We start from the raw sequence: 20,606 nt of genomic DNA on the forward strand, positions 1-20,606 counted from the left end.
CCTAAATATATGCCCAGGAGAGGGATTGCTGGATCATATGTCAACTCTGTTCCTGATTTTATGAGGAACCTGCATCCTGTTTTCCATAGGGCTGCACCAGTTTACATTCCCACTAACAGTGTAAGAGGGTTCCATTTTCTCCATACCCTTTCTAGTATTTGTTATTTGTAGACTTTTTAAATGACAGCCACTCTGACCAGTGTGAGATGAAAACTCTCACAGTAGTTTTGGTTTTCATTTCTTTAACAATTAGTGATGTTGACCATCTCTTCATGAGCCTGTTGGCCATCTTATAACATACAGAGGTTTTGATGCTCTGGCAGTAAATGTCTTCTTGACTTGGCATCAGGAAAAGAAAATACTTTGTGGATTTGGTGTCAAGGCCCAGCTTTTTTTACCAGTCTAAGGCAGATGTCGATACATTCCTTTGTGAATATTTATTGGGTATCTACTGTGTACCAGGCATTGTTTTAAGTCCTGGGGATACAGATAACATGACCAAAGTAGGTAAGAATCCCTATTCTGATGGTATTTACAATCTAGAGTTGATAAAGCAATCTTTTTTATGCTCCCCCAAGATACCAGTAGTGGTCTGTAGTGGACCTGTTTAAAGGGGTGAAATCTTTCTTCATTTGACTTTCTAAACACTAGATCAGAATGGAGCAGAAAAGCATTGGCATAGCCTGAAATAATCTTCAATTGTATCACATGCCTTCATAAATGTGGCAGTGGGTTATTCACAAAAGCACAGGCAGCTCAAATGAGTCAGCTGAGTACAGTGTCCTTGCTTTTAGAGGCGGGCAGCTGAGAGACGTTCACGTAGGACCTTTATTGTAAGGCTACAAATAGACATGGATGCTGGGGAGAAGAAGCATGTTGTGAAAACATGAGTGAGTCACCCACACTGGTGTCATTTAAGCAAACTCTTCTGCCAACTTCTCTTCAGGAGGTCTTGCCTACTCAATGACACGAATTTACATTTAAGCATTCATTTCAGAGAAATATATATGTAATTAGTATTCACATACATTCTCAGTTATGTAAATTCAATAATCACACATATATGTGTAATATATATATATTACATTATGTGTGTGTGTTTGTGTATATACATATGCACAAACCTATTTTGAAGCAAATCTTGAGAGGCATATGGATCATTTCCCATGGAACTGTGTTCAGAATAAATCAGCTGAGGCTCCAGAGGCTCCAGTCAGTTCAGTTCAGTCACTTAGTCATGTTCAACTCTTTGTGACCCCATCCATGGACTGCAGCACACCAGGCTTTCCTATCCATCACCAACTCCCGGAGTTTACTCAAACTCATGTCCATCGAGTTGGTGATGCCATCCAACCATCTCATCCTCTGTCAGCCTCTTCTCCTCCCACCTTTAATCTTTCCCAGCATCAGGGTCTTTTCCAATGAGTCAGTTCTTTACATTAGGTGGCCAAAGTATTGGAGTTTCAGCTTCAGCATCACTCTTTCCAGTGAATATTCAGGACTGATTTCCTTTAGGATGGACTGGCTGGATCTCCTTGCAGTCCGAGGGACTCTTCAAGAATCTACTCCAACACCACAGTTCAAAAACATCAGTTCTTCAGCACTCAGCTTTCTTTATAGTCCAACTCTCACATCCGTACATTACTACTGGAAAAACTACTGGTCCATCTACTTTGACTAGATGGACCTTTGTTGGCAAAGTAATGTCTCTGCTTTTTAATATGCTATCTAGGTTGGTCATAGCTTTTCTTCTAAGGAATTAGCATCTTTTAATTTCATGGCTGCAGTTACCATCTGCAGTGATTTTGCAGCCCAGGAAAATAAAGTCTCTCACTGTTTCCATTATTTCCCCAAAGTTTCTCACTGTTTCCATTATTTCCCCATCTATTTGCCATGAAGTGATGGGACCAGATGCCATGATGATCTTAGTTTTCTGAATGTTGAGTTTTAAGCTAACTTTTTCACTCTCCTCTTTCACTTTCATCAAGAGGCTCTTTAGTTCTTCTTCGCTTTCTGTGGGTTGTGTCATCTGCATATTATTGATATTTCTCCGGGTAATCTTGATTCCACCTTGTGCTTCATCCAGCCTGGCATTTCGCATGATATACTCTGCATATTAATTAAATAAGTAGGGTGACAATATACAGCCTTGACATACTCCTTTCCTATTTGGAACCAGTCTGTTGTTCCATGTCCAGCTCTAACTGCTGCTTCTTGACCTGCATACAGATTTCTCAGGAGGCAGGTCAGGTAGTCTGGTATTCCCATCTCTTTAAGAGTTTTCCACAGTTTGTTGTGATCCCTTGTGGCTCAGCTGGTAAAGAATCCCCCTGTAATATGGGAGACTTGGGTTCGATCCCTGGGTTGGAAAGATGCCCTGGAGAAGGGTAAGGCTACCCACTCCAGTATCTGGCCTAGAGAATTCTATGGACTGTATAATCCATAGGGTCGCAAAGAGTTGGACAGGACTGAGCAGCTTTTGCTTTCACTTTCACACACTCAAAGGCTTTGGTATAATCAATAAAGCAGAAGTAGATGTTTTTCTGAACTCTCTCCAAATAGAATCAAATTATAATGGCAGCATAGATAGCTGCATGAATTCTGCAACTTGCCACATACATTTGAGCCATCATGCTTCTCCGAGAGGACTCTGAAGCTTCCAGAGTGGGTGTGCATGGATTCCTTAAGTGTAGGCAATTAAAGTTTAGCCTGGGCTTCTGGGAGTAACTGAACTGCTTTGCCAAGAGTTGACCTTACATTCCTCTGGGATCTAGCCCTGGCTTGTTTCCTGTTCTTAAGCAACAAAGTATTAGAGCACTGGCTTTCTGAGGTCCAAGAAGATGCAGTGCTCTCATTGCCCTTTTCAGTAAGCTCCACTGTTAGAATGCTCTGTTCTCCTTGCCATGAAGTGAAAGTGTGTTAGTCCCTCCGTCATGTCTGACACTTTGTGACCCCATGGACTATAGCCCATTAGGCTCCTCTATCCATGGAGTTCTCTAGGCAAGAATACTGGAGTGGATGGCCATTTCCTTCTCTAGGGAATCTTCCCAGCCCAGGGATCCAAGCCATGTATTCTGCATTTGTAGGCAAATTCTTTACCATCTGAGCCACCCAGGAAGCTCTCCCCTCAGTCATGTCCGACTCTTTGCAACCCATGAACTGTATGTAGCCTGCCAGGCTCCTGTGTCCGTAGGATTTTCCAGGCAAGAATACTGAAGTGCGTTGCAATTTCTTCCTCCAGGGGATCTTCCTTACCCCAGGGACTGAATTCGCGTCTCCTACATTGACAGGTGGATTCTTTACCACTGAACCCTGCCATACTGTTAAGTAAAAATAAGGGCTTTTATCTTCACTATCTTAAAAACATGTCCTTCCCACAACTAAAGTCTCTTATGACCATGCTCTGAACTCATTGCATTAGATTTATATTCTTGGTTGCCAAGTGGGTATACTGTTCTATTAATTAAATTGTTAAATGTCGATTTAACAAATATTTATGAATAGGTTAGTCTGTGGGTAAGATATTGATATAAGGAACATTGTTTTGATACTTTGTGGCAAGTCTTTGTTATTTCAAAGCTGTCCTTCTTAGCTTTATGGAACACAGAGACGTGCTTTAATTTAAATTGACTGTTGTTGGTTGTGAATGACTGAGCACAGTCTAGAGTGAAGACTGAGTGAAGAAAGTCATTTAAATTTTTTTCAGGAATAAATGTAATCCTACTTTCACAAACCTTTTAGTAAAAGAAGACCGTAAGATTTTTTAGGATTTTAGAATTTGTTGAATTTTGTGATATTTATGGAGCCTAACAGAGCACATTTTAAGGGAACTTGTTTCATAATAAGGAACATTTATAAATATAAATTTGGCATCTCCAACTTTGAGGCTTTATTTTAACATACTGCTGTGCTGAGAATATTCGATCAATCTGCTTAAGTTGGAAATGTATCATTTCTTACTCATATATGATATCCCTCAATAAGATAGACACTTCTTTACAAAGCATCATGTGCAATTTGTAACAGCAGGATTAAAGCAACTGATAATTACTTTACTGCATGAAGACTATATAATAATTTCATCTTCCCTGAATGTTACACTTTGGTACCAAAGTGCGTTTCTTCCTTAAAGTGGAAATAGAAGGTGACGTGTTAATCTGCACCAGAAACATATTCCAGTTTGGGCAAGGTTGTCTATTGGAATGATCCAATTAGGTTGTGTTGGTAAGAAAACAATAAATGTGTATCAGTTACACAGTAAAGGGCACCGCACTGTTTTCTTGCCTCCAGGGTATGTTGGTCATTCCTTTTCCCTGGAAGAAACTTTAGATAATTTGCTTCATTTTATGTATCAGTTTTGAATGAAACCTGTTTGATTGAAGTTTGTTTTTTTGTTTTACCAAATTCCATTTAGCAGAAACCTATTTGGTTCGTTTTTTTCATGTAAATTGACCGTTCATGTAAGTTGACCTTTGTCAACTCTATTTTCTTGGTGGTCAGAAAATGATGGTCATTTGAGCAGCGGTGAAGATCCCAAACAATGCTAAATTCTAAACGCTATTTTGTGTTTAGCTTGAAATCATTTTGAAATAGCTTTGTTTTGAATAAGATAAAATTAAGCATTGTGCGAAATTCAAATAGTACAGAAACACTGCATAGAAGATTGTTTTGCCCTTAAATCTATGACCCAGGAATAACCATTATTAACCTGTTCATGAATATCTTTCTGTGTCTTGCAATGCTTGTATAAACAGATCACTGTATAGGATTTTCTGTAAATGAGATCATATATGCAATCATATATGTAACTAGCATTTTAAGAAAGTCTTTCCACCTCAACATGAGTCTTGAACACAGCATTTTTAATGGCTGCATTTCTTTATACACATGATGTATGTGCTATAATTTACTTAATAAATTCTCTATTAGTAGACTTTTAATTTTTTTCAGTCTTTTCATTTGTAAACACTCTTGGTGCTTAACTCCACTTTCCTTCTTTGTCATTACCTCTTTAGCTAAATTTTTAGCAGAATGTAATTGCAGTAGATACTTATTTTATTTTTGATATTGATTTCAGGTTACACTTCACAAAGGTATACTGATTTAAACTTCTACCAGTAATGGACAAGAGAGCTGGCTTGCTCACTTTCTTGCAAAAACAGAATTTGTCTCATATTCTCATTTTTGTCATTCTGTGGCTTAAAAATGACGGCTCATTTTTATTCCATTTACATTTCTGTGACTTTTAGTGAGAGGTAATATCCTTCCTTCCTTACTGCTTACTCACGTGTCTTTAAAGTAAATACACTTGGGATATTTCTCTTTGGGGCATTATTTTTTTCTCACTGACTTATAAGAACTCTTTGTATAATAAGGATATCTTCCCTTTGCTTGTCAGAAATATCACAAATGTATTTTTCTTAGATCTGCTATATATCTTTTAACCTTATTTATGATTTCTTTTGCTGTAAAGATCTCAGTTCTTATGTAGTCAAAATCTTTAGTCTTTTGTAGTTTCTTATATTCATGATATATTTAGAGCAGTTTCCCCACCCCAAGATTAGAAAAATATTTACCCACATATCTTAGTTCTTTTATGTTTTCATTTACATTTCTTATCCATCTGGACTTAATTTTTGTGTAAGATTATACTGGTATTTGATGTTTGGACACTTCAGAGGATCTAGATACATATTCACAGCTCTTCAAACAAAACAATATTGTAAAGCCTCTCTTTCTTGCTATCCGTTCTATTGGACTTGGAACTGGAGCTCTTGAGTAGAGATTTTGGCTCATACTTTTCTTCAAGCAGAGAGATAATCTGTTTTTCAAGTCTTGCCTCCTTTTTTCTGTTCCTGCTGGGCAGTGTAAACAGAAATCCTGTTTATGACGACAAAGCACTTTTAGACAGAGATGGCACACTAAGGATTTGGCAGCTGTGATATGTCAGGAGAGAAATCATTGATTTATAGTCTGTAGCTGCACAGGTGAAGTAAAAAATGAGGGTTGTATATCCAGTCTTCCTTCCTAGTGTAGGTGAATGGTTTGTGTAACTGCTGGTCATTAACCATGCTAGCAGGTAGTTCTTATTTTGATAGAAGAAGGAAGATTGCCTGAATGGGTGCACCTCAAATTTGGACCATATAAAAATCAGTTTGGGAACTTTGAAAACCTATGGATTCCTGGGACCTGATCTTTGGAGATCTTGATTTAGTTGTTCAAAGTGAAGATGTGTTTAGTTGCTCAGTCGTGTCTGACTCTTTTGTAACCCCCTGCAAAAGCCCGTCAGGCTCCTCTGTCCATGGGATTCTCCATGCAAGAATACTGGAATGGATGCCATTTCCTTCTCCTTCCCCAGGGAATCTTTCCCACATGTGTCTCCTGTACTCATGCACTGACAGGCAGATTCTTTACCACAAAGGCACCTGGGAAGCCTAAAGTGGAAATAAAAATTCAGTATTTCTTTTCCCTAAAAAACAAAAAACAAAACAAACAAAAACAACCCTCCGAGATATTTTTCATGTGACTCAAATTTGATTTAGGTACCTGCATCATCTCATCACTTATTTTTGATCTTGTGGCTTTATGTTGGGGATCTGATCTGCAGGTAATTCAGGTTTGTTTGCTTATTTCCAATGGCCATGTTTAAAAGTCATTAGGCTACATCAATTTTCTTGGCTAAATTTCAGCTTCAAATGCTAGAGAAGTTTAATTTGATTGATCAACATTCTACAGTTTCAATAGATTACAACCAATACAGGCTGAAATTTCTTTTTATGGTTAGTAGACATTTTTTTTTAAGTCTTAAAATCTAACAATAATGTTGGTGAATATTTTAGCATTTATTGCCCCCTAAATATTCTTTTCTCATTTTGCTGCTGCTAAGTCACTTCAGTCGTGTCTGACTCTGTGATCCCATAGACGGCAGCCCACCAGGCTCCTGTGTCCCTGGGATTCTCCAGGCAAGAACACTGGAGTAGGTTGCCATTTCCTTCTCCAATGCATGTGAAAAGTGAAAGGGAAAAGTGAAAGGGAATTTGCTCAGTCATGTCTGACTCTTTGCCACCCCGTGGACTGCAGCCTACTAGGCTCCTCTGTCCATGGGATTTTCCAGGCAAGAGTACTGGAGTGGGGTGCCATCGCCTTCTCCGTTTCTCATTTTACTTCATTGATAATTGTCAGAGAGATAGAAAATCCTTTGTATTTTAAGGCAGTTTGGGGTTAATTATTAATCCAAGTAATACATTTCTTAATAAAAGGACATAAAACAACCAAGGTCATTCTTTAGTGTTATATGAAGATATTAAATGTACTAAATTGCATTAAAGTCAAAGTTGACAGCATAAATGTTGAATGTTTTATCATCTTGAATGCATTTGCTTTGTGTTAGCCGTGACAGGTGTGATGGCCTTGACTTATCACAAGTAGCTCACAGACAAAATGCTGGTGCTACCTATTGTGGTTGGATTTTTTTTCTAAAGAAACTTGCTCCTATGGTGAGATTTTTTTCCTTTTTTTCATGTTCTTATCACTTTTTAAAACTTATTTATTTGTAACTAGAGGATACTTGCTTTACTGTGTTGTGTTGGTTTCTGCCGTACATCAACATGAGTCAGCCATAGGTATACATATGTTCCCTCCTTCTTGAACCTCCCTCCCTCAAATTTCTTTTATGCTTGATCTTTCTGAGGCTTCAGTTAACTTTCTTGGCCCTTCTATAAAATAAGGAACATCTTTGGTTTAATGTTATACCCTCGTGTGAGCAGAAAAGTGTTCACAAATTGCTTTACATGTGGATTTTTACTTCGTTGCTATAAAGGGAGATAAACCATTTTGTTTTATCATGGCTGATTCCATGTGTTTGATACTATAAGGAATGAAAAGAAGCACCAAAATCAGTGGCTGTAACATTGCCGTCTAAGGCTTCTGTGGATTCCTGGTGGCACTAGTGGTAAAGATTCCACTTGCCAGTGTAGGAGACACAGAGACCTGAGTGTGATCCCTGGGAAGATGCCCTGGAGTAGGCCATGACAACTCACTCCAGTATTCTTGGCCGTAAAATGCCGTGGACAGAGGAGCCTGGAGGGCTATAGTGCATGGGATCGCAGAATTGGACATGACTGAACAGTACACCCATCCCTGGAAACACTGAGAATCTAGAGGCTTATTGCCCTCTTTTCGTCTGAGGAGTCATCTTCATCTTTTCCTGTCACTCCTGTTGACTGTCATGCTCCATCTCCTTCCTCTGTTGAAGGAGAGAGAAGTAACTGGGAAGAAGGAGACTGGAAGCAGGAAGAAAATAAAACCGGCATCTTATCGTCTCTCTACTTTATTCTTAGCTTTTTATATGGTATTATCATATTCAGTCCAAGTAATTACCCTGTGAAATAGCCATTGATTTTACAGAGGAGAAAATTAGGATTTAGAGAAGTTCGTAAGTAGTGGAGCTAGGATTAAACTCCGCTATCCCTGACTCCAAGACCTGCTCTTTGTGCTGAGCCTCCTGGAGGAGACCTTGGAAGAGACCTAGTTCAGCCTCTTCATCTCTTATCTGAGTAGATTCATCATGTGTATGTTGTTGTGCAGTCACCCCATTGTGTCCAGCTCTTTGCGACCCCACGGACTATAGCATGACAGGCCTCTCTGTCCCCCACCTTCTCCTGAAGTTTGCCCAAGTTCATGTCCATTGCATCGGTGATGCCATCTGGCCGTCTCATCCTCTGATGCCCTCTTCTCCTTCTGCCCTCCATCTTTCCCAGCATCAGGGACTGATGTATATGTTCAGTTCAGTTCATTCGCTCAGTCGTGTCCGACTCTTTGCGACCCCATGAATTGCAGCACGCCAGGCCTCCCTGTCCATCACCAACTCCCAGAGTTTGCTCAAACTCAGGTCCATCAAGTCGGTGATGCCATCCAGCCATCTCATCCTCTGTCGTCCCCTTCTCCTCCTGCCTCCAATCCCTCCCAGCATCAGAGTCTTTTCCAATGAGTCAACTCTTCGCATGAGGTGGCCAAAGTACTGGAGTTTCAGCTTTAGCATCATTCCTTCCAAGGAACACCCAGGATTGATCTCCTTTAGACTATACTGTTCATCAAAAACACATCTGTCAATGGCTATGATAAACATTAGACACATTATCTAATCTGATGTTCACGTTACAAGGTACAGAGAGGTGAAGTAACCTGTTTAAGTCATTACAGAGTAAATGGTATACAGTCTGGATGTCAACTTGAGGTGATCTGACTCCAGAGTCCATTTTTATACTGTACAGTATATGTACTATGCCTCAGTGTTTTTCTCCTGCATGAAAAAACTGAAATTGACAAAGGTTAAGTGACATTCCCAAGGTCATCACCTCTTTGGTGGCAGAAGAGAGTCCAGTCTCTGGGTTTTCCAAGGGCAAGTTGTTAGCTCCTTCCTCTGTTATGCAGTGGGTATCATCTGATCAGAAATGGAATAAAATAAAAACCCAATCAAAGTGGAGCTGGAGTGCTTTGCTGCACCTGATTCTGCCCCGCTCAGAGTTCAGCCATGTACATTACATTCTCATGAATTGCTAGGGAGTGTGTTCCTCTGTGGGGAATCAGATGTGGAAGTGTTTTTATGAGCCATAGCTATTAAAAATGCACACATCCACACATTATTTCCTTTTTATATTCATGAACACTGACTATAATAAGTCAAAAAAGGGCTTTTTTGATAGTTCACTTTACAAATTACTTTAAATTCTAGTTAAAGTTATTCATTGCATGAGATTATTTTTTAAAATTTCTATATTGTCAAGAGCAACATGTCAAAATGTGGTGAAAATAGTTCTTTTCTCAGAAAGACTGGAAACACCTCTGAGTTTAAGCAAGTTTCCAGTGTAATGTGTATAATAAATCATCTGTCTCTGTTTTAAAATTGTCAGCAACCAATGGAAACTGTAGCACTTAGCAAAGGATCAAGTACTGAAATAAAAATAATCTTACCTTTTAAACGATCACATGACTTTCCATAAATCAAAGCTGTTTTCGGGAAGAGATTAGTTGTTATCTTTATTGGATGAGCAATCATGGCTGTTGCCCTTTGATAAGCGGGACCTAGGGTGTGATTTGGGCGTCTTCTTAGATTCCTTTAGTGTTTCCTGGGTGCCTGGAGAGCATGTGGGGAATGGTGTGTAGCATGATGGGGGAGAGAGAAATACAGATGCTGCTGGTGTCATCTTGCTCTTGCCTCTCACAGAGGTTAATAGCTATATGAAATCAAATCTATTGTTGTTATTATTTAGTTACTGAGTCATGTTTAACTCTTTCCCACCCCTATCGACTGTAGCCTGCCAGGCTTCTGTGTCCATGGGATGTTCCTGGCAAGAATACTGGAGTCGGTAGCCATTTCGTCCTCCAGAGGACCTTGCAGACCCAGAGATCAAACCTGCATCTCCCACATTGGCAGGCAGATTCTTTACTGCTGAGCCACCTGGGAGGCCCATCAAATCAAATAGAGTGTTCTTAATCTCATATTCCTCCTTTTTTCACTGTGTTCTCTCCTACACCCAGGCTGTGTGCTTTAGTTTGATCCTGCAGTGGTGATGAGAAATAGTTACTCATCCCTGCTTGAGAGAGAACGATGCAGTGACGCTTCGCCCGTCACCTGTGCCCAGAGCATGGCTTGTCCTGCCATGAGGAGCCTTCCAGCCCCTACTCTTTCATGTCACACACACTAAAATAAGGCACACACACACACAAAGATAAATGACAAAGACACAAAAAGCCCAGTGTCAATGCCCAGGAGGTAAAAAAAGTGCAAGTCTGAGAAGATCCCAGCCACATGCATACCTCTTCCCTTTGCCAGGGACGCAGTAGTAGCTGGGCACGTACCCGTGCTCCAGAGACTTGTGCCACAGTGAGCATGGATTTGTGCATATCATTTAACCCCCTGAAGCTCCGTATCTTCAGGGATAAGAGATCAAGACTGGTACTATTTAGTGGGCACTGGGGAACCTTTTTCTCTCTTCTCGGCATAAATGCAGCCTGGTTCTACTGGCTCTGTTTATCATTCTGCTTGCTGCTCCCCTAGGAAGAATGAGCTGTGTGCAGAATGATTATGTGTGCAAAGGCTATAAATAACAAGATGGTACCCTTCTGCCATGCAATAGAGTTATGTAAATAGGGTCCTCTTGAAACACTCACCTGCCAGATCTCAGACCTGAACATCTTGGGCAAAAGTAGGTGTACTGAGGTATTTAGAACGTGTCTGCATACTGTGTGAGGAACTAGTCTTTTTACTTGTCAACTCTTGCTTTTTTTATGCCATCTCCACCCCAACCTCATTATTACATAGTGCTGTGCTAAAGGACTTTTGTGTTTTCCCAGTTGAATCCTACCCTTAAAAGAGAAGGATGTACTATTGTTAATGTCATTCTGAAGAGAATATTACTAGCTCTAAAGCCACATAAGAAAATATTTCAAGTAATCATCTTAATAAGAGTCTCCTGGGATGGCTTTTTAGTGGGGATAGCACTTAAAGGTCTGTAAATCAATTTTAAAAGACCAATTTCTTTATAATAATTATATTATCTGTATACATTATATGATTATATGATAGTATATATATGTGTATGTATATATGTATATTTATAATCCTTTGTTCTTATTATGCTAAGGGGCAATAATGGGTTGATTCTCAGAGATACATCTACAGGGCGACGTGGCCACAAAGGTTTAGTTACTCATGTCCCCACACATTTATTACCTCTAGAGAGAAAGTAATTTGCAGCTCTTGTGTATATTTACACTGGACAATGAATATGCAATAGAATATTTTTTGGAATTGATGTCTTAGAGACTGCAGGATAGAGGGCAAATCATTTTCTTCTATTCTCTTTGCTCTCCTTTCCTCTTAAAAAGCTTTCCTCTATAGAAAATAGCTATTGTGCATAAAATGTAGCTAGTTATAAGTACCTGCTGTGTGCAAAGTGAAATTCAGCTAAAACAAATACTGAAAGTAACCACAAAGAGAACAACACCAGAAGTACTAAATCACTTCTACACACTTGGTGGGATTGTATTGTGTGATTTTATGTATGGAGGCGTCAATTAATATTTTTTTAAAGAGTATTGGAGTCATCCTTTGCCTTCTGTAGTCAACTGCTAGTCATTACAGTCATTTTAGTACTTAGGAGCAGTTCAACCCTTGGAATAGGCAGGAATGGCTAAATCATATGTGTGTGAAATAGAAGGTGATATCCATATTGGTAAAAATCAATATTCTTTCTTTGCATTTGTTTGATATGTTTGTGACAGCCCTCAAAATAGCATGCTCATGTGGTTTAATTCCCCTAGTGACATCACACATGAAAAGAAATAAGGCATATTTCTATTAACACCTCTGTTTTCTTTCTATTAGGGTGTGTTGGAGAGTTTCCTGGGCACCGCTGTCTCTGGAGCCATCTTTTGCCTCTTTGCTGGTCAACCACTCACTATTTTGAGCAGCACAGGACCTGTTCTCGTTTTTGAGAGGCTTCTATTTAATTTCAGCAAGTATGTATATAGATATCAAATTATAAATTAGAGTTGTTGAGCTGTAGAACATTCACAGTCTAGATAGAGCACGGAATAGTGAACTGAAAGTTCCTCAGTCGCATCTGACTCTCTGCAACCCCAAGGACTGTAGCCCACCAGGCTTCTCTGTCCATGGGATTCTCCAGGTGAGAATACTGGAGTGGGTTGCCATTCCCTTCTCCAGAGGATCTTCATGACCCAGGGATCAAACCCAGGTCTCCTGCATTGCAGGTGGATTCTTTACTGTCTGAGCCACCAGGGAAGCCTGCACAGAATAGTAGTTAAGCGGAAATTGGAAATTTTAGCATCTGGAGATTGAGAGGCCCTCAGAGATTAAGTCACCCGGCAGGTGCTAGCATTTGGTTCAGTGGAGGTCCCTCTGTCGCGTTGCCTTTCCTCCACCCCCATTTTTCTCTGCCTTATTGTCCTGCTTTGTGCCTCTGGAGGCTGACCCCGGTGGACCCCAGCACGCAGGCTCCTCTGCCCTCTGGCTTCCTGTTGGGTTTGGCTAAAGCAGAGCCTCAGGAGCACAGGAAGGCAGAGAGGTCAGGGCATGTCTGCTTTCCCCACTCCGCTCGGTCACTGCTCTCCCGGGCAGTCTGACAGTGGCTTGTTCTGTCCGGTGGCTCCTCCACCCTGGCTCTGCCCTCGCCAGGCTCTGGTGACTGTTCTTTCCTTGGCCTTTCTGAGCTGTTGCAGGGGGCGGGGGACGGGGGTAGAAATGGCTTCCTGACATCTCTAGTCCCTGAGAACCTTGCCATTTTTATTACTCATTCCTCTGTAAATAGTTCACATCTTTAAAGTTTTCCTCTGAATCCCATCTGAGGTTGTCTTCTATCTCCTGCTATGATCCTGACTGACACTGGAGAAGTGAAGTGACTTGTTCAAGGTGACATAGCTTGTCTGTGGAAGAGGCCGGGTGTTCCCGTGGTCCACGGCTCCTAAACCCCATTCCTGTGTCCTTAACTAATGATGGATTTCTAGAATCAACTGGGTAACAGCTAACATTTATTGAGTGCTTGGCCGTGTTCCAAGTATTGTCCTAATGCATTACATGTACTCCCTCATTTATTTCTTGTAGCAGTCCTGTGAAGTTAGGGACTATATCCTATTTTATTGATGAGAAAGCAGGCACAGAGTGGTTAACAAATTGCTGATGGTTGCATCAGCCAGTCATTGGCAGGGCGGGGATTTGAATCCCTGCTTTCTGACTCCAGAGCCTAAACCTCTTGTGGAATCACTAGACATTACTAATGGGCTTGGCAATTGTGGTACCAGTATTTTCTTTTAGAAATTGATGGATCATTTTAAGATGGGGAAAATTGAATTAACCAAGTTATCTAAATAGCCACATTAGCACACAAATGGCTTCAAAATCAAATTGGGAATTCCAGCTTCTTTCTAATGAACTTGATACCTCTGAGAGAGAACTGCCTTTACTGGCAGATCTCAGTACACAGATATTGCAGAACTTCATATGGCTTGCTAGCATTCCTTGTTGGAATTTCCATATACTTCTACCATTACATAGTTTTAGGATTTTAATGTTAGAAATGTTATTACTCAGTTAATGCCTCGTAGACTTAAGGACTCAAATAGTAGGCTTTGAAATTGCGTGGGGACTTCCCTGGTGTTCCAGTGATTAAGACTCTGCCTGCCAATGCAGGGCACACGAGTTTGATCCATAGTCCAGGAAGATCCCACGTGCCTTGGAGCCACTAAGGCCATGTGCCACAACTACTGAGCTCATGTCCCTAGAGCCTGTGCTCCACAACTGGAGAAGGCCCTTGCACAGCAGCGAAGACACAGTGCAGTCATAAATAATGGATGAATAGATAAATGAAATCTTAAAAAATCAACTTAGAGGGATAAAAATTACTAAAAGAAAAAAAAGAAAGAAAGAAGCCATGTATGCTGTCAAAAGTGATCACGAGAAAGGAGGGAATGAGAATTTAAAACAAGCATTTTGAAAACTGAGGGCAAAAATTAAAGGTCTTCCAAACACTGAAAGCTTCAGATTTTAAGTAGAGTTATGTTCTCTGTAGATCATTAGCAGAAATTCCTCCATTATAATTCTCAGGAGACCATTGGAAAAAATTCTGCTCCTGTCAGTTTATAGAAAGAGTCAAACAGTTTTTATATGTTTAAGAAAACATCATGTGAGACAAGAAGGCCTTTGTGGGAAGATTAAACAAGCACGTACTATAAACAGGGCCAAATGTGCAACCTTTGCAGTGCAACCTTTGCAGAAAGATTTATTGTATACAATGTGATCAGAGCCTTGATCTACAGAAAATGTTTGCACCCTGGTTTGCTTTAGATAATTGTAGGATCGAGATTATTTCCTTTTGCTAAGCAAGTTCCTTTCTCATTTTCCCTCCTGTTTCATCAAAATTGAAAACTTAAACATAGTTTCAAGTGATTTATTTGAAAATAGCTGTAAAGCAACAAGGAACATTTGAGAAACTGCTTTAAATCCATCACCAAGTAACATATGACACTTACATGGCAAACCTTATTCTTTTATTCACAATGCTATATCATTTGCTTACATATGGTAACAGCAGTGCTGACATGTTTAGATGCAGAGTAGTTGTGTAGACCACTGTTTCCCAAAGTGTGTTTCATCATTTACTAGTTCCATTAGATTCTCAATGAAAAAGAAAAATCTGTGACCCCAATAAGTCTAGGAAGTGCTGTACATTATTTATTATATCCCCCTATTGGTAATTCACTTTACCCTTCAGTTTACTAAGCGATCTGAGAAATCCTTCAGTAAAGAAAGTGTTTTACTATCTTTTGCCCAGGTTTTTCCCCATCATATTTTACCTTCTTTGTTTTTTTGAGAAATAGATAAATTCTTGTTTTGTAAGCTTAATGGACTCAAACAGTAACTCCAAATAATCCACAGATTTATCTCTGACTTGGAATAAAGGATTTAATATTTGCCTTATCAACTGTAAAATCATAAAAAGGCATATGAATGATATGCTGTCACTTTTTAAAATTAGTAACAAAATGAAAGAATAGCTCACAACTTTCCAAAACACACATAGTTTTGTTTCTCCAATTCTGCAATCTCTTTTGAACTATTTTTACACCCTGTATTTCAGTAATGGGCTTCCCTCATGGCTCAGTGGTAAAGAACTTACCTGCCAGTGCAGGAGGCATGGGTTTGATCCCTAGGTCAGGAAGATCCCCCAGAGAAGGAAAAGGCAACCCATTCCAGTATTCTTGCCTGGGAAATCCCATGGACAGAGGAGCCTGGTGGGCTACAGTCCATTGAGTTGGAAAAGAGTTGGACATGATTTAACAACAACAAATCGGATTCCTTTTCCTTTTCTTCTGGGAGAAATCTGAAGGGAGTTTAAGCAGTGTGGTCTAAGTCATATAAAAACTTTGTGATTAAAGTTGGATTTATCTTGTTTGTCATTTGGTCATTTATTAATTTATTTCTTATATTATTTGAGCAGTTTACTTGTAGGCCTTCAATTTATTATTGTCTTCTATTAAGTACCTGGATTTATTCATTCAGTTTAGGGAGTTTATATTTGTCCGTGACTGATTTCTGAAACATGATTCAAAGGTAAATTCTTCGGTTTTCCTATAGCCTTGGGTTTCTGCTGCTCAAAACTATCATGTAAATCTCTAGAAACATTGAGTGTTACCAAAAAAATATACACTGATTTTGTCCTTCTAACTCACCATAGTTTCTTTGGTCTCTACTATCATTTCCTTTCTGTAGCTTATAACTTTTTATAATTTAATTGCTATTTAAACTTGGCACCAAGGCCTGATAGTCTTATCGGTCATTAACATTGCCTTTTATTGTAGTCATTTCTGTTGATTGGCTTGTTTAAAGTTTCTCATCTTTTATTCCTCTTTCTTCTTGCTGCTGTAAACATATCACTTTCCTAATGGAGTGATTGGTATTAGTGAATTTATGTGGGTTATTCTTACAGAGACACTCAGGGAGTATTTAAGTATTTTAGAGGAGCTGTTTTGGGTATCCTGTTTAGGTCCTAAGATTCAAGTTTATACATGCATTTTTCCCCTTTGTACTCAAACTGATAGTGTTCCTGACCATTAGCTGATGACTAGATTATTTCTTATCCTGTCCTGTAAACATTAGTTCTGTAAACAAACATTAGCAGTCTTAGAACACTTTCAGGGTTGTTCTAACTTTAATCTTGTTAGGGAAGCAAAACTAGGTAATTGTTTAAAACTTTGTTTTAAGGAAAATGTCTGAAGTAATAAAACTGTTTCTAGGCTCTGACTCATTGTGTGATAATGTAAATTATAGTGTAAGCTCCTAGAATTTAGCTTTTTCTAGAGTCTGCTTATCTCAGAAAGACATGCATAGGATCAAACACTGGGATTCCAGACATGGAGGGAACTGAAGAAATGCCAAAGATGTCTTTAGAAAGATTTTGGGAAATCTGTAGAGGATAACTTTCTACCCAAGTGTTACTAATCTCCTGCTTTGGGAATGTATTCCAATGTGTGTGATCTGATAGGAAGGAAATAGGGGACAGCGATTTTAAGGCCCACTCATGTGTGAGGGCTTCCCTGGTAGCTCAGATGGTAAAGAGTCCACACGCAGTGCGGGAGGCCCACAGTTAATCCCTGCGTCAGGGAGATCCCCCGGAGCAGGAAATGGCAACTCATTCTAGTATTCTTGTCTGGAGAGTTCCGTGGACAGAGAAGCCTGATGGGCTACAGTCCATGGGGTCGCAAAGAGTCAGACACGACTGAGCAACTAACACACACACGCACACACACACACACACACACTCTGAATATAAATTGAACAGGAAGAACCACGCTGTAATTTTTAAAAGGACCTGTCCAGTAGTACAGAGAATTGGTTTCTGGTCCAGCTCTGCCATTAAAGCGTTGACATTGGATAAATGGCTTAGTTTCCACTGGCCTTGGTATCTTCATCCATAAAGGGAGGCACATATGACCACTTGGTGATTAATCAGAATTCTCCAGAGAAACAGAACCAATATGATGTGTATATTCATCTGTACGAGATTTATCGTAACTAATTGGCTCACACAGTTCTAGAGGCTGGCAAGTCCAAAAGCTGCAAGGTGGCCTAGCAACCTGAAGACCCAGGAGAACTTATGTACCAGTTCCAAGGCCTTCTGCTGGAGAACTAGGCAGTGCCTATATTATCAATCAAGTCCAAAGGCAGTCTGTCTCCTGGAGAGTCTTCCCTTGCTTGAGGGAAGCTGGCCTTTTTGTTCTTTTCAGTTGAGGAACTGACTGGATACAGCACACTCTCATTATGGAAGGCAATCTGCTTTACTCAGGTCTACCAATTTAAATGTTAACCTTACCCAAACCACCCTTAAACACCCAGAATAATGTATGACCCAATACCTGAGTATCTCATGGCCTAGTCCAGTTGACATATGAAATCAAGCAACTTTTAATTCTAATATTCAGTAAAAAGTTTTGGTTGGTCGTCACTTGGGTACCTGTGATAGCTCATAAACCAGTGTTAGTAACTTTCTGACACTACAACTTTCAAGTTGTAGCCTGCAGGTATAGCTTTATTGGAACACTTTTATGCACCAGACATTGTATTAGGAAGAGAATTTGAATTTTTATTCTAAGAGCAGTGCAAAGCCACCAAAAGACTTTAAACTAGGACATTTGATTTACATTTGAAAAGGTTATTTTGGCTGTGATGTGGAAAACAGCTTTGAGCAAGGCAAGCATGGATATTAGTAAGGAGGTTCTTACAAGAATCAGGGAAAGGCTTCTTGGTGGCCTAGACTAGGCTGTTGGTAATGGACATGTTGACATGATGTCTTTGGGGAAGCATTAAAACATGTGGCTGTCAGTTATCAGAAACTCATTGTATAAAAGGAAAGCCATAGAGCTTTAAGCATGCATGATCCTTGATTTATTTTTTCCTCATACAAGAAATGTGATTACCAATATCTGTTTTTTCATTGCAAATGATGATAAAAAAACAATTTTAATGCACTGTCCACATAATTGTAAAATAATGAGTGTGAAATGGTAAAATGCCAACATTTGACCCATGTTTTCCTAAATATGAATCTTGAACTAATTCACTTGTAAGAAGTGAAAAGGGTATTGAAAAATGGCCTACTTAAATGGAGGCATCGTATTCTTTTTTTAAATATTGAATCATTTGTTTATTTTTACTTTTTAATTGGAGGACAGTTGCTTTACGGTGTTGTGTTGGTTTCTGCTGTACAACAGTGGGAATCAGTCATAATTATATATATTTTATATACATATATATATATATATGTATATGTCCTCTCCCTCTTGAGCTCCCTCCCTGCTCCCATCCCACTCCTCTAGGTCATCACAGAGCACCAGGCTGGGTTCCTTGTGTATATAGCAGCTTCCAACTAGTTATCTGTTTTATACCTGATAGTGTATATATGTCAATATTACTTTCTCAATTTGTCCTACCCTCGTCTTCCCCAGCTGTGTCCATAAGTCCGTTCTCTACTTCTGTATCTCCTTTCCTTCCCTGCAAATAGGTTCATTAGTACTATTTTTCTAGATTCCCCATATATCCATTAATATGTGATATTTGTTTTTCTCTTTCTGATTTACTTTACTCTGTAACAGGCTCTAGGTTCCTCCACCTCACTACAGCTGACTCAAATTCATTTGATCCCATCTCCCTGTATTGGTGACACTCGGTTCACAAGGGGCATTGCGTGCAGTTCATGCCACGCATCTCCTTGAGCACTCTTTTTCGTCTTCCTGACCTGACCCTCCCTGGTCTATCTCAAAAGTTCTTGCTTATCCCTAAATACTTTTAGTTTTTTTCTGCAAGATTATCTATCCCCACCACCTCGCCGAGCCCAAATTAGTCCCACTTCTGTGACACTCTGTGGGAACTTTAGGTATCACTTAGGATTTTGCGGTGTGATTATGTTTATCAGTATGTCTTTCTCAGTAGACTTTGATGACTTGGGGAAGAGAAAATACTTTCTTAACCAGAAAGCTCCCCAAACATTTATTGAACATGTGCTGGGTACCAGTGTTACACTGTCAAACTGTTTATTTTTTCTACATAGGGATCCTCATTTTGAATGAGAAGATTGAGTGAGGGGATAGGGAAAGATATTTCATGCAGACAGAAATGACAAGAAAGAGGGGGTCACAGTATTCATATCAGACAAAATAGACTTTAAAACAAAGACCATAAAGAATGGTAAAGGACACTATAATGATAAAAGAATCAATACAAGAAGAAAATTAATGAGTCATTTACATTCAAATGGTACGATTACTCTTGTGTCTTTTCTCAAACACGTGAATTATTTCTCAGGCTAGTGTCATTAGGCCAAATCCTAAAGGTAATACTTCGTGAATAAAATTAAGAATGATCTTTATATCTAGTAGCTATAAGTGATCTTATATTTTTAACAATCACTTTACAGTCGTTTGGTACTTTTGTATTGCAGTTTGTGTTCCACAGAGGAGTCTAAATACCTTTTTTTCTTCTTTCCAGGGACCATAATTTTGACTATTTGGAGTTTCGCCTTTGGATTGGCCTCTGGTCGGCCTTTCTGTGTCTCATTTTAGTAGCCACCGATGCCAGCTTTCTGGTTCAGTACTTCACTCGCTTCACTGAAGAGGGCTTTTCTTCTCTGATTAGCTTCATTTTTATCTACGATGCTTTCAAGAAGATGATCAAGCTAGCTGATTACTACCCCATCAACTCCAACTTCAAAGTGGGCTACAATACTCAATTTTCCTGTGTTTGTATGCCGCCTGACCCAGGTCAGAACATCATGCTTAGTATTTATGCTTACCTTGTATTTGGAAGAAACCGGAGGCTCCATGCATGCCAACTTTCCACCTGGTTTTATGATCCTCAAAAAAGGGTTTTCTTTTATTTTCTCTGAGAAACCATGCAGCTGAATTTATAGTCTCTTTGCCTGAGGTGTCTTAGCCATGTGATTCAACCAGGAGGTGTAACCAGGAGCTCTGGAATGTGAACGTACATTCACATTAGCTCAATACTTTGAAACTAACTCAAGTGACAGAATTTGCAA

At 39.5% G+C, this 20,606-nt stretch overlaps 1 protein-coding gene across 1 annotated transcript in view; it reads left to right on the top strand.

The window, feature by feature from the left end:
• Positions 1-20,606, top strand: part of SLC4A4 (solute carrier family 4 member 4) — a 309,697-nt gene that overhangs the window by 216,888 nt on the left and 72,203 nt on the right. Inside the window, exons 13-14 of the mRNA XM_052642087.1 lie at positions 12,389-12,522; positions 20,060-20,331. Coding sequence (XP_052498047.1) covers positions 12,389-12,522; positions 20,060-20,331 — 406 coding nt within the window. The remainder of the gene's footprint in view (positions 1-12,388; positions 12,523-20,059; positions 20,332-20,606) is intronic.

This window comes from Budorcas taxicolor, chromosome 6 (assembly GCF_023091745.1).
Source record: "Budorcas taxicolor isolate Tak-1 chromosome 6, Takin1.1, whole genome shotgun sequence".
NCBI lineage: Eukaryota > Metazoa > Chordata > Mammalia > Artiodactyla > Bovidae > Budorcas > Budorcas taxicolor.